The sequence below is a fragment of the Erpetoichthys calabaricus genome, chromosome 12 (assembly GCF_900747795.2).
Source record: "Erpetoichthys calabaricus chromosome 12, fErpCal1.3, whole genome shotgun sequence".
In the NCBI taxonomy this organism is placed as follows: domain Eukaryota; kingdom Metazoa; phylum Chordata; class Cladistia; order Polypteriformes; family Polypteridae; genus Erpetoichthys; species Erpetoichthys calabaricus.
The window spans coordinates 25,296,087-25,311,019 of NC_041405.2; the positions used below are offsets into that span (position 1 = coordinate 25,296,087).

Sequence of the window (14,933 nt, forward strand, 5' to 3'; positions counted from 1 at the left end):
AAATCTAAACAAGTGATTTATTTTGTTACTAACAGATTAAAAACATGTAACTTAATTAAAAGAGAACCATTTAGGTGAAGAGGATCAGTGACCTTACTTGGACCACTAGCTGTTCTTGCCAAAATTGTTCTAATGTTTTAATAAATCTATATTTACACATCAAAATTTATGCTTTCACTAAATTTCCGTTTTTTATTTTTCACGCCATGGTTCTTCTGTGAGGTGAGTGAGCAGATGGCGATGCTAGAATCAACAAAATAAAGACCGAACCCTGGGTAGAGTGGCTCGGTGAAGGTTGTCTGAAAGCTGTGCAGGAGGGTGAGTGTGTCCGAGATGCTATAAAATGAGAGCAAGCCAGCGGGATGGTCGAGATAGATGCCTATCCTGGAACAGCAGGGGGATGTAATTTTAATTCTTTCGTCCTTGTGTTGCACACAGTAGGTGTAATTGTAACAGAACAAACACCAGGACTTGTCGTTGTACCCGAGCAGACACTTGTCACCATCTCCTTTCCTGCTTATTCCTTTATACGTGACTCCAATCTCTGCTTCTCTTCCACTCCATATCACTTCCCAGTAAAAGCGGCCCCCGGAAAGGCCCTCTCTGCAGAGAACTTGTTCAAACGAGTCAAATCTCTCTGGGTGATCTGAAAATAAATTATTCTCCCTCATCCATACCACCTTCTTGTTCTCTTCAGACAGATGCAAGTGTTTGTTGGCAGTGTTGGGGTTCAATGTTAGATGACAGGAGTCTGGAAGAGGAAAGAGAAAGAAATACAGAAACTTACATGTGCACGTACAGTCTCCAATCTGAAAATTCTATTTCTATACCCATCCTGGTGGCACCTAATCACAACGCAGGAAACTACCCTGGGTAGCTAACCAACAGGAGACAAAGAGCACAGGTAAGAGGAGAATGATCCACAAGGAGTGAGGTCATCCCGGAGTCCCTTAGGGGTCTGTCCTTGGACTGTTATTTGTTCTGATTTATATTAATGACTATGATTGTGTTGTAGTTAGTAAACCTCTGAAATGACAATCAAGTTGGAGGAATGGCAGGCACTGTGGAGGAAACAGAAAGACCGGAACATACTTCATAACTGGGTGAACACCTGGAAACAGCAGTTAAGCACAGGAAATTGTAAAGTTCTACACGTGAACAAAGGCAGACTGGTACGGGCACCCTTAGCCCCAGTGAAGGCACTCGGAGTCTCAGGACAGGCAGCAGAATCTGCATCTATTGTATGGCGCACATACAGACCCACTACAAATACAATGAGCAATGAGCCATCGGTATCTCTTACATTTATTTAAATTCTTATCATACAAGCCATTCATTATTCATCCTCATCTGACTCCTCATTTCACTGCTCTAATCTTGCCTCTAATTAATTCTACCAATTTGTCTTAACTGAGGGGGTGTCAAAACCCCTCTCTGTCCACCATGTCTGTCTGACAAGGCCTATCCTTACTCCCTACTAACTCTTCGCTTGCTGCCATTATTTATGGACAAAGAGTTCACATTCACTCTCTAAGCGAGGGGCCCACCCTTCCCAGCTCTCCTGCACGTCTAACTTTTGGCTTAATGAACTATTGGTGGTTTCTAGCTCATACAGAATAATAAAAAATATGTAGGCATAAGTCTTTTTAATCATAACTCTTACATCTTAATGCTTAGTGAAATATAGTATTTATTTTTCTCATGTGCTTATAATATGTTGCTAATACGTAGACATTACCAATTTCACGAATATATTTTTCTATAGCATCAATTTTAAATACAAGATGGGAGACACTGTCGTACTGGAAGCAACCTCTGAAAAGGATTTAGGGGTTTGTGCTAACAAAACGTTTTTATCGTCTCAGCAATGTGCTGGAACAAAACAAAAACAGGAAATAAAATGTCAGATTATATCATAAAATAGTATGCAATAACATTGGTTGTCGAATGTTTTGTCTTTGTTGTATCTATTGGATCTCTGAAAGAATTTCTTCTGTTTTTGTACTTTACTGCTGCAAATACATTTCCCTCTTGGATAATGAAGTCTACCTAAACCTAAACTTAAAAACTGTTGACTATCAATCGAGAGACATTATGTTTAGACCATATACAGTATTGTAGTAGTGAGACCGCATCTGGAGTCCTCTGAGTGTGTGCCACCAGCTTGAATAACTTTTGATATTTGTGTTGAGTCGAGAATGAGTCACATTTGTTTATTGTTTGAATTGTTCACTTTGGTATATTACTCACTTTGATTTTATTTGCTTTGAATTCAATTTTTTTCTTTCATACACTGAGTTAATTGATGTATTAAATGTTTTTTTTTTTCTGTAAGTGGTATTTTCATTTAATTGATGGGTTAATTCTTGATTTCTCATAGATGAAGTAAGTTTAGGTTTTTCTAAGATGAGACTCAGTTCCCAAAGTCCCTCTGTAATGCAGAGGATATCCCTTTGAAAGGGAGAAGTCTCCATTCTTCGAAACTTGCAGCTATCGCCCCTCATTCCAACAGGTGTTGTATGGGCCATATCTGGATACAGATGGTGGATAACTTCCTTAGAGTTAACAACTTGTTTGCTGTCTTTCCCCAGCCTCCCCTGTGGCCTTGTGGGCTTTAGAGTTGGGTTATGCCCTGGGGTCGTGATACTTGATCTTCGTTGTCCAAGCTCCCCTGGCTCTTTACGTTCTGAGTTAGGGTTAGGTTCTGGGAAGTAGCTTCCTTGCCTTTAAGCTCCAGGGGCTTCTCCCTTGGTCTTGTATGCTGTCCTTATGTAGGCCATATCTAGGTACAAACAGTGGATAGTGTCCTTGGAGTGATCACTCTGTTGGCTCTCCAGGTTCCCTTTGGTTTTGTAGGCTTTGAGCCAAGTTCTGGTCCTGGCCACAGAGCCACTGGCTGAAGTCATCATCTGGGCTTTTCTGCTAGGGTTTGATCGTGGCAAAGGGGTCATTGGCCAGAGTCCTGTAGGTTATGAATAAGGTTAAAGACTGGGAAGTGCCTCTCTGGCCTCTAGGCTACTAGGGTTTCTCCTTTGGCCTTGTTTGCTTGTTAGGTTGGTTGACTATTGCTGTAGTAAAAACATCTTTCCATTAGTTGGTACCAAATATCCCACCCACACCATGAAGAGGTAGATGCTATAGGGCAATAAATAAGAGCTGAACAGGAGGGCAGGAGAGACAAACCAGAAGATGAGGCTTTGTGAGGAAAGGAAGGGCTGCTGGGGTGTTTGAGATGTTATTGTAATGTTGCTTATAGTTTTCATTTTAAGGTTTTAATTAGTAAGATTTTTTGTTCAAATGGAAAACTAGACAATCTTGGGGACTTAAAATGAGTTTTTTTTTTAACTGTGAAAAGGACTCTGGCTGGCAAAGTGAACTGCAAGGGGCGGACCCCCAAAATTCAAGGGGCTTGGAGTTTTTGTGCTACACCAAAGAGAAAGGTGTTGGAGAGAACTGAAGTGAAACCTGTGATGTAAAGCCAAAAAGAGTTGTTATATTGACAGACTCATCATCATCGTTGAAGGCCTTAGAATCGGGGAAATCATCTAACAGAAGTGACTTCTTATTAGAAGTCAATCATATAATTACTGATATCTATTTAAGTAATATAATTATAAAGTTTGCATGGATTCCTGCATATAAAAGACTGTATGGTAATGAAATTGTAGATAAGCTGGCTAAGAAAGCTTTGGATAAAACAGAACCCGACTTTATGATTCCTTTAGGGAAATGTGAATTTACAGTAACTGCATAATTAAAAAGGCAATTTATAGAGGGCGGCAAAACAGTTGGAAAAGTAATGGAAAAGGAAGACATCTGGCTCAGGTAAAACCGATAGTGAGAAACAAGAATAAGTGGAGTCCTAGAAGGAGAAGGGGAGATATGACATACGATAGAATAAGGCTTGGAAATCCATCCATCCATTATCCAACCCGCTGAATCCGAACAAAGGGTCACGGGGGTCTGCTGGAGCCAATCCCAGCCAACACAGGGCACAAGGCAGGAACCAATCCCGGGCAGGGTGCCAACCCACCGCAGGACCCACACAAACACACCAAGCACACACTAGGGCCAATTTAGAATCGCCAATCCACCTAACCTGCATGTCTTTGGACTGTGGGAGGAAACCGGAGCGCCCGGAGGAAACCCACGCAGACACAGGGAGAACATGCAAACTCCACGCAGGGAGGACCCGGGAAGCAAACCCAGGTCCCCAGGTCTCCCAACTGCGAGGCAGCAGCGCTACCCACTGCGTCACCGTGCCACCCAGGCTTGGAAATGTTGGTTTAAATCAATATTATCATTACATTGGCAAACATAAAACAGGAACGTGCAAACAATGTGGGATTGGGGAAACTGAACATTACTTGATTTGGTGTCAAAAATATGTTAGGGCAAGGGAAAAGGTTAATAGAAAAATTTGTGAAAAAAGATCTCTCATTTTGCAATTTTAAAGAAATAGTAATTAATATAACTGGAAATAAAAGTCTATTTAAAGCTTTTATTAAATATCTGAAAGATTTGGAAATGTATAATATCTTCTAGAATTTTACAAATTGGAGATAGAGAAATGATATGGAAACTTCTGCCCAGTAGATGGCGGTAATGGATTAATACCGATATGAAGAAGAAGACCTGAAACCTACCTGGAAAAGAATTGGAATGTAACCTGCCTGGCAGTTTCTACCTTAAGCTATGTGCCTTTTAAAGTAGGAACCTGACCACAGATAGTGGTGGGGGGTTCCTTTGGTATGGTGGGATCTTTCCAGTTCCTAAAGGAGATGTTTTCTCTTCACAGATTGGTGGACTTGATGCCAGCATTGAACAAACAGAAGTAACTGTAGCAGCATCGGCCTCAAATTTCCTTGAACATTTTTTGTCAGTCTTTTATTTTTTAATCTTAATGTTTTTGTTTCAAGATTGTATATGGAGATCCATATATTTATTGTGCGGGACCTGAGAAAGAGCCTGCGAAACCAAAAAATAAAAAACAAACAGTAGAGTCCTAGTTGGCAATGCATTCTCACTAGGTGGAGTAGTCAGCCTAGTTGGCACTAACATTTCAGGTCACATGTGCAGTTCTGATCACCACTGTTCTGGCTGGTCAAGAAAGACATAGCAGAATGGAAAGCTTTGCAGATGATAGCAACCAGGAGCATCCCAGGACTGAAGTACATGTCCTACTCTGACAGGCTTGGAGAATTAAACCTGTATGGTCTTGAGCAGAAGAGACTGTGTGGGGACTCAATCCAGGTCTTCAGTCTTCTCAAAGACATTGATAAAGCAGATCCAGCAGAACTCTTCCAATTGAACGGCGAATCCTATACATGATGACACCAGTGGAAACTAAAGGGAAGTGCGTTTAGAACTGAATTCAGGGAGCATTTCTTTATATAGTGATCCGTCGCTATATCGTGCTTCACCTTTCGCGGCTTCACTCTATCGCGGATTTTATATGTAAGCATATTTAAATATATATCGCGGATTTTTTGCTGGTTCGCGGATTTCTGAGGACAATGGGTCTTTTAATTTCTGGTACATGATTCCTCAGTTGGTTTGCCCAGTTGATTTCATACAAGGGACGCTATTGGCAGATGGCTGAGAAGCTACCCAACTTACTTTCTCTCTCTCTTGTGCTGACTTTCTCTGATCCTGACGTAGGGGGATTGAGCAGGGGGGCTGTTCGCACACCTAGACGATACGGACGCTCGTCTAAAAATGCTGAAAGATTATCTTCACGTTGCTACCTTCTGTGTGCAGCTGCTTCGTGAAGCGACATGCTGCACGGTGCTTCGCATACTTAAAAGCTCGAAGGGCACGTATTGATTTTTGACTTTGTTTTTCTCTGTCTCTCTCTCTCTCCCTGCTCCTGACGGAGGGGGTGTGAGCTGCCGCCTTCAACAGCTTTGTACCGGCGGTGCTTCGCATACTTACAAGCCAAACAGCCCTATTGATTTGTTTGCTTTTCTCTCTCTGACGCGCACTCCTTTGAAGAGGAAGATATATTTGCATTCTTTTAATTGTGAGACAGAACTGTCATCTCTGTCTTGTCATGGAGCACAGTTTAAACTTTTGAAAAAGAGACAAATGTTTGTTTGCAGTGTTTGAATAACGTTCCTGTCTCTCTACAACCTCCTGTGTTTCTGCGCAAATCTGTGACTCAAGCATGACAATATAAAAATAACCATATAAACATATGGTTTCTACTTCGCGGATTTTCTTATTTCACGGGTGGCTCTGGAACGAAACCCCCGCGATGGAGGAGGGATTACTGTACAAAGAGATGTGGGATTCTGAAACAAACTACTAAGTCATGTAGTTGAAACAGAAACATTTAAAACCTTTAAAAAGTATCTGGATGAGATGTTGGGTCAGCTTATCTATTAGTTAAATAAACAGGCTCAATGGACTGAATGGTCTCCTCTTGTTTATCAGATTTCTTATGTTTTTATGCTAGTGCATCATGGGTCCCTAACAGGTACACATCCTTATTCGTGAACACTGGGGTCAACTTGGAGTTGCCAGTTTAACTAGAATACATGTGGTTGGGAATGTAAAATTGGACCACCCAGACAGAAACTTGAACAGACTCCCCTCAGACACATACTGGATAAGAGATTTAAACACAAGACGCTGGACCAAACAAACCACAGCGTGCCTCCCTAACGAGCCAACTCATCCACTTACGACGCACACATTTGGGAAACAGGTACACTACAATTAAGAGATCACTCGCTTTTGTAAAATCAGAGCAACACTAAGTATGTTTATTTTAAAATTAGCCGTCTCCTGCAGCTCCATCCACGTAGTAATAGGAAGGCCCTGCCCGGCTCCCCACTCCTGATGTCACGCATCCTCCTCCCCTTGGCCCACAGCCACTGTCTCAGATTAGCGCAAATATATTGCTCCTGAAAGTGAACTATGATTCTTAGCGTAAAGAAAGAAGTTGCACAATCAACCGGAATGTTTAAGAAAATTATAGAAAAAAACCCAATCTAAATGTGTTAAGTAGTTCTCTCGTTCACTAGTTAAGCAGACGTAAGATACGCCCGAGGCTGACGTTTGAATGAGTAGGGCCCTGTCCCCCTTTCCTCGGCCTGCTGCATCTCTCTTGGATTCATGCAAATAAACCGCTCTTGATAGCGCATTATGAAAAATAGTGCAATGGCAGAAGTCGCAAAATCAACCAGAATGTTTAAGCAAATTATAGAAAAAAAAACAGATCTAAATCCATTAAGTAGTTCTTTCGTTCGCTAGCTAAGTGGCGGTAAGATAGGCTTTGTGCAATTAAATTTAGGGAGCATCTATATGCAGGCAGAATAGAATATAAGATGACTTTTTATGCCCCTTTGTAAATTCAACCAATTAAACTAAAATCACACAAAACTAAACCGTATAAAAATATTAATTGTTTTCAACTTTATATCATTTGTACAGACTACAGTGAGAACTTATTTCACAACTTGCTGAAGGCAGTTTGAGCTTGAGCTGATTTTATTACACATAACTGAAACCAATCCATGACGTTTGGGAAGTTTGATAACTAGACTGCAAGGGCACTGGTGCAGCCAGCAGGTTTTAGAAGTCCCATTGGAGATCAGCTCTGTTTGTTGGATAAATGAATCTTGTCTGGAAGGTCCAACTTGTGGTGATTAATATGGTGACCTAACCTACACAGTGAAGACAAGAGAACACTCTGAGCAAATCCATTAAAAGGGGACTGAAAAATCTGGGGATGAAGATATGAAAACAACTAAGTGTCTTAATATTCCTCTGAGTCATTAAAAACAGAGAGTGCATGGTGCCACTGTACATCTCCTTTGTACAACATTTATCTGTTAAATGATATATTTTCTCAGCTTTTGAACTCACGCAACCAAAACTGGGATGGCCTCCAAATTCCTCTGAACAGCTTGTAATACAGACAGAAAAGAAGATGGAAATCATTATATATTCCAAAGGTAAGGGCTTTGCTTTTACTTCGTTCTGTAACTGCAGGAGCAGGTAACATTCAAGAAATGAAGTCAAAAGAAGGAATCTGTGTAGCTATGTGAACTACGTAAAAAGAGAAACTTACACTGCAGAAACTCCTCTCTGATGTCAGGAGTGGGCGATTGCAGGATGGACAGTTGAGCTTTATTTACTAAAAAAAATAAAAGAAAACAAATAAAAATCATTTTATATATATATATATATATATATATATATATATATATATATATATATATATATATATATATATATATATCTTTATTATAATAAAAAAATCTTGGGATGAGACGTGACTTTTGGAAGAGACTTTTTGGAAGGAAGTCCCGGGAGATGGAAACATTTACCATGAGATTCTTTCAAGTCACGCACTACTTACAACTATTTTCATCAGGTGCATTCCAGCAATTAAACTGGACAGACAACAATCCATTAAAGGACTTACTTATGAACACACACACACACACACACACACACACACGCACACACACACACACACACACACACACACACACACACACAGACACTTACAAAGATCCAGTTTAGAATCACCCATTCATCTAAATATGGCAGCGAGAAACGATGAAGTCAAATGAATTAATGTGAAAATTTGTCGATTGTGATTAAGTGCATATCAATAGACTATGCTGAAACAGTTGGTGGTGATGGTGCGGAAGATGAAAACATCAACTTACAATATCCCAAAGAACAACTACAACCGTTAGCACTGTCCGGTCTTCCACCGGCCGAATTACTGTTGAAAGAAGGATGTATCGTAATGTTATTATCCAACCCACTACAGTGCATCCGGAAAGTATTCACAGCGCATCACTTTTTCCACATTTTGTTATGTTACAGCCTTATTCCAAAATGGATTAAATTCATTTTTTCCCCAGAATTCTGCACACAACACCCCATAATGACAACGTGAAAAAAGTTTACTTGAGGTTTTTGCAAATTTATTAAAAATAAAAAAATTGAGAAATCCCATGTGCATAAGTATTCACAGCCTTTGCTCAATACTTTGTAGATGCACCTTTGGCAGCAATTACTGCCTCAAGTCCTGTTGAATATGATGCCACAAGCTTGGCACATCTACCCTTGGCCAGTTTCGCCCATTCCTCTTTGCAGCACCTCTCAAGCTCCATCAGGTTGGATGGGAAGCGTCGGTGCACAGCCATTTTAAGATCTCTCCAGAGATGTTCAATCAGAATCAAGTCTGGGCTCTGGCTGGGCCACTCAAGGACATTCACAGAGTTGTCCTGAAGCCACTCCTTTGATATCTTGGCTGTGTGCTTAGGGTCGTTGTCCTGCTGAAAGATGAACCGTTGCCCCAGTCTGAGGTCAAGAGCGCTCTGGAGCAGGTTTTCATCCAGGATGTCTCCGTACATTGCTGCAGTCATCTTTCCCTTTATCCTGACTAATCTCCCAGTCCCTGCCGCTGATAAACATCCCCACAGCATGATGCTGCCACCACCATGCTTCACTGTAGGGATGATATTGGCCTGGTGATGAGCGGTGCCTGGTTTCCTCCAAACGTGACGCCTGGCATTCACACCAAAGAGTTCAATCTTTGTCTCATCAGACCAGAGAATTTTCTTTCTCATGGTGTGAGAGTCCTTCAGGTGCCTTTTGGCAAACTCCAGGTGGGCTGCCATGTGCCTTTTACTAAGGAGTGGCTTCCGTCTGGCCACTCTAACATACAGGCCTGATTGGTGGATTGCTGCAGAGATGGTTGTCCTTCTGGAAGGTTCTCCTCTCTCCACAGAGGACCTCTGGAGCTCTGACAGAGTGACCATCGGGTTCTTGGTCACCTCCCTGACTAAGGCCCTTCTCTCCTGATCGCTCAGTTTAGATGACCGGCCAGCTCTAGGAAGAGTCCTGGTGGTTTTGAACTTCTTCCACTTACGGATGATGGAGGCCACTGTGCTCATTGGAACCTTCAAAGCGGCAGAAATTTTTCTGTAACCTTCCCCAGATTTGTAGCTCGAGACAATCCTGTCTCGGAGGTCTACAGACAATTCCTTTGACTTCATGCTTGGTTTGTGCTCTGACATGAACTGTCAACTGTGGGACCTTACATAGAGAGGTGTGTGCCTTTCCAAATCATGTCCAGTCAACTGAATTTACCACAGGTGGACTCCAATTAAGCTGCAGAAACATCTCAAGGATGATCAGGGGAAACAGGATGCACCTGAGCTCAATTTTGAGCTTCATGGCAAAGGCTGTGAATACTTATGTACATGTGCTTTCTCAATTTTTTAATTTTTAATAAATTTGCAAAAATCTCAAGTAAACTTTTTTCACGTTGTCATTATGGGGTGTTGTGTGTAGAATTCTGAGGAAAAAAATGAATTTAATCCATTTTGGAATATGGCTGTAACATAACAAAATGTGGAAAAAGTGATGTGCTGGGAATACTTTCTGGATGCACTGTATATACTGTTATATTGTACATCTGTCATCCTCAAACCCAAATGATGACCACAGAGTACAAAAGCAGCAAAAGAAAAGGGTTTTATTTCAGCCAAAGCAATTATCCAATAGGCACATAGGGGCTTAAAAACAACAAAAACCTAAGCCTTCTGGTTTCCCTACTCACCCCATACTTACTGTAGTTCACCTCTAATCTCTTAGCAATGGCTTCCACCCAACACTAAGCTCTCCATATAGTGACTGCAGGGGCCTTTTAAGATTGGATCAGGAAACTCTTGTAGGTAAGCCTTCACCAGTGTTTTGGGTTACCCTGCCAGCACTCAGAGGCCTGCAGGTACTCCAAAGCAGCACTAGGTTACCCTACAGAAGTGTGATTGGGGAGGGCCAGATGGTCTGTCCTCCCTAGTATTCCTGTGAATGTAACCCAAAGTGCACTCTAGTGGCCTGGGGGACATTACTAAGGATAACAAATCCGTTTTTACCTTTCCTACTTTCATAATATATACTGTATATATAATGTTAATATGATAATATAATACATACATATATACACTCATAAACAATACTTTTTTTTAATGAACAGTCAAAAAGTTTCAAATAACAAATGCAATACCACTATAAGAAAATCCCATCATCAACCAGTTCATACATATAATCCACCCTCCTAACCCTATCCATACCCAAAGTCTGGAGTTTCAAGAAGAGACAGATAAGATGACATAAGAAACTGACAGCAATGGAAAGGTGCTAAAAACAACAAAGGGGGAAAAAAGAGATATAATGATAATAACAAAATAAGGGTTAGGTTATATAGGACCTTAGTGCACATACAGGGTGATTGAATTAGAAGAATTATTAATTCTAGCGAAAGACTTTTCTAAATGGATTAAATTAAGAAACTGAAACTATCCAGGGTGCATCTGTCATCAGTTCTGGGGATTTCCATCAAGATGCAACAGTGATTTTACAGCTACAGTATCTAATAAGAGGGCTGTCTTTTGATGATGATAAAAGAAAAGAGAAGAATTGTCAGCAAGGAGAAAGACTGAAAGAATAAGAGGCATTTTAAAGTTTAGTGTACAGGAGAGCAAATGGGCAGCTGCAGACCAGAAGGCAGAGACGCTTAGACACTCTCAGAATACATGAAGGAAAGCACCAGGAACATCAAGTGAGCAGGACTGACACAACAGATCAGATTCCAAAATTTTTGTCACACATGCACGTTAGGGAGACACCTTGAGAGCTCATCCATGGTATGCAGTACCCCACCAGGGCAAGCTGGGGCGCTGTGCCACTAACAGTGCCATCGTTTTTCACTTTTATTGCATTGAGAAGATGCCCCTTGAGGGAGAATAACCCCTTTCCTACTGGGCCCGGGCGCTATAAGAACCCAAAAGAATGTTGGTATCTCATTTGGACCTGGAGTTCTGACACTGTGATGCCCTCTTACAAGCCACAGAGCTGTGAAGGCCATTTCTGTTGCATTTTTGCACCCCTGAGTGCCTGTATTGTTTATTTTTGCAAGCAAAATTAAAAAGGGCGACTCGACTGGCGCCTTAACACTTCCTGGAGACAACATATGTTCCTCCCACCTACTCACAATATCTATATATATAAAATCCCTATGTGCGTCCAGGTGTCCGTGTGTGGGTGTTTTCTGGTGAAGTGCGCATGCGCGGGGCATGGTGTGATGCGCGATATTACTGTCAGAGAAAGTTAGAGGTGTTTTACAGAAATACAAACCAGTATTACTGCGAGAGGAAATTAAAGGTACACAATACAGTGACGCATATTACAGCCACATACAAGCCAGTATTACTGTCAGAGGAGATTAAAGGCATATTACCGACGCACACGCCTGTATTACCGCCAGAGAAAATTAAAGGTATATTACGGATGTACAAGCCAGCGGACGTACAAGCCAGCGGACGTACAAGACGGTATCCTTCAATAAGGGCACGCACAGGCATCCTTCAATAAGGGCGCACACAAAAAGGCGAGCCTCTAAAGGGCGACTTCAATTGGGCGCAGTAAATAAAGGCACGCGTAAATAAAGATCTGCACCTTTGTTGCTCTTCACATATTCCAGAGCCATTTGAACTAAATTATCTATGCGCCCTTATTGAATAGAGCCGTACAAGACAGTATTACTGTCACAGAAAATTAAAGACACACAATACACGGCGGCAGCCCACAAAGAACGGTCAGCTCACCAAGTAAACATCAACAAAAGAAAGGCTGAAAGAAAGAAAAATACGACCAACAAAAAGAATGAGGTGAAAGTCCCTTGCCATTTAATATAGACTGTTCCTACTAATGTTTATGCATTACTGTTCTAGCGCCCGTTATTGTAACGGGCTAAATGACTAGTATATAAATATTTTTATATGCTGTATATGAATGTATTTACACACACAAACACACACACACATATATATATATATATATATATATATATATATATATATATATATATATATATATCTATACATATTAATAAAAGGCAAAGCCCTCACTGACTCACTGACTCACTGACTGACTGACTGACTGACTGATTGACTGACTGACTGACTGACTCACTCATCACTAATTCTCGAACTTCCCGTGTAGGTGGAAGGCTGAAATTTGGCAGGCTCATTCCTTACAGCTTACTTACAAAAATTAGGCAGGTTTCATTTCGAAATTCTACGCGTAATGGTCATAACTGGAACACATTTTTTGTCCATATACTGTAATGGAGGAGGCAGAGTCACGTATCGCGTCATCACGCCTCCTACGTAATCACGTGAACTAAAAACAAGGAAGAGATTTACAGCACGAGTCAAACGCGGGAACGAAGGTAAATGACGTTAATTTTTGACTGTCTTTTAATACTGTGTAAGCATATATATTAACACATGTGCAATTAAACGTGTGCATTTACGGGGTGATTTCTCAGGCTTAAAAGCTCGCCTTTTATCAAACGCGAGAACAAAGGTAACTGACGTTGTTCACTGTCTTTTAATACTGTGTAACCATACATATTAACACATGTGCAATTAAACGTGTGCATTTACGGGGTGATTTCTCAGGCTTAAAAGCTCGCCTTTTACTAAAAAGGTAAATGCAAAACTATTTTCAATCAGTTTATTGAAACGCTCCCGTTAAGGATTGCAATAACATATTCGCAAGATAAAAGAACGAAGTAGGGGGAAATCAAGGAAGAGCCGCAAACAGCGAAGAGCAAAAAATTCATTAAACAATTGAGAAGGGAGCGAGTGAAGCATACAAGCATGTTCATAAGGGAAACAAAGCACGATGTAAAACGTAAGTTTAAATTAAGTTTATAGAAACGCTCCCGCTGCGGATTGCAATAACATATTCGCGAGATAAAAGTTTAATGAGAAGACACGAGGTATAAACGAACCACACGCCGTGGCGCAACGTTAGGGGCAACAGTTTCAACCATTCTATGATCTGCTTCTCGCAACTGAAAGACGGCACATGGCGGATGTTAGCCGACTTGCTGACCGCAACGTTAGGGGCTTCAACTCTGGCGCTGACGCCACATCTCAGTGCCAACAGTTTGCAGACTCTACTTAAAAGACACGCCCTCCTCACTGGACAGTTAAAAACACCAATCAAACTAACGATGACATCAAGTATTACCCAATCAAAAGTAGGAAAGGAGGCATCTTCATAAAATGCGTGTGGGATGATTTGCATGAGACGCTGCTTTAAAAAAAATGATAAAAAAAATACGGGACAAATCCCGTCCCGTATTGATTCAAAACGGGACGCGCAATTTCATTCTCAAATGCGACACGATTCCGTATTTTAAAGGACGGGTGTCAACCCTACAGTGCCAGGTAACCACCCATACAATCAGATTGTGATTCAGACTAGGAATGCAATGAATGTAATTACCCCGATCTACATACAAGGCGAAAGTCTTGCAACATTCAAAGATGATGGTTTGGGATAAGTTCACCATACAACATAAAAGAGCTTATGAAGCCTTGAACCGAAAAAAGCAAGATCTCAGAGATCGTAAAAAAAAAAATAGGAGGTAATGTCGTTTTACTCGCTGTAGATTTTAGTCAAACATTACCAGTTATTCCACGAGGGAGACCAGCAGATGAACTCAATGCGTGTTTAAAATCCATGCTTCTCCCACGCTCGGTTATATGTCGCGTGTTCTCGGGTAGGTACACCAAAAAATGTATACATTTAAGCATGTAATGGGCAAACAAAAAATGAGGTATACCCGAAGGCACTGCAGTAGTACTTAATGTAACTTTACTTCTTAAATGTTAATGTTTTACTGTTTAATAATTTATACGCTTCTTATATGTTGTTCAAATTCTTTTAGCAAAATACCAGTGACAGCGCAATGCACGATAACATGGAGTGAATACACCATACGCATCCGCCCACGGCCGCCCTGGTGTGCGCAGATAGGAGTTGATTCTAAAATAAAATAAAATAAAGATAAAAAGAGTAATACAATCATCACCCATAAAGCGGAT

At 41.0% G+C, this 14,933-nt stretch overlaps 1 protein-coding gene across 1 annotated transcript in view; it reads right to left on the bottom strand.

Moving 5' to 3' along the window:
- Positions 1-151: 151 nt before the first annotated feature.
- Positions 152-14,933, bottom strand: part of LOC114661977 (E3 ubiquitin/ISG15 ligase TRIM25-like) — a 75,729-nt gene continuing 60,947 nt past the window's right edge. The window contains exons 12-13 of the mRNA XM_028815253.2: positions 8,078-8,143; positions 152-751 (exon numbers count right to left, since the gene is read on the bottom strand). Coding sequence (XP_028671086.2) covers positions 153-751; positions 8,078-8,143 — 665 coding nt within the window. The 3' untranslated portion in view covers position 152. The remainder of the gene's footprint in view (positions 752-8,077; positions 8,144-14,933) is intronic.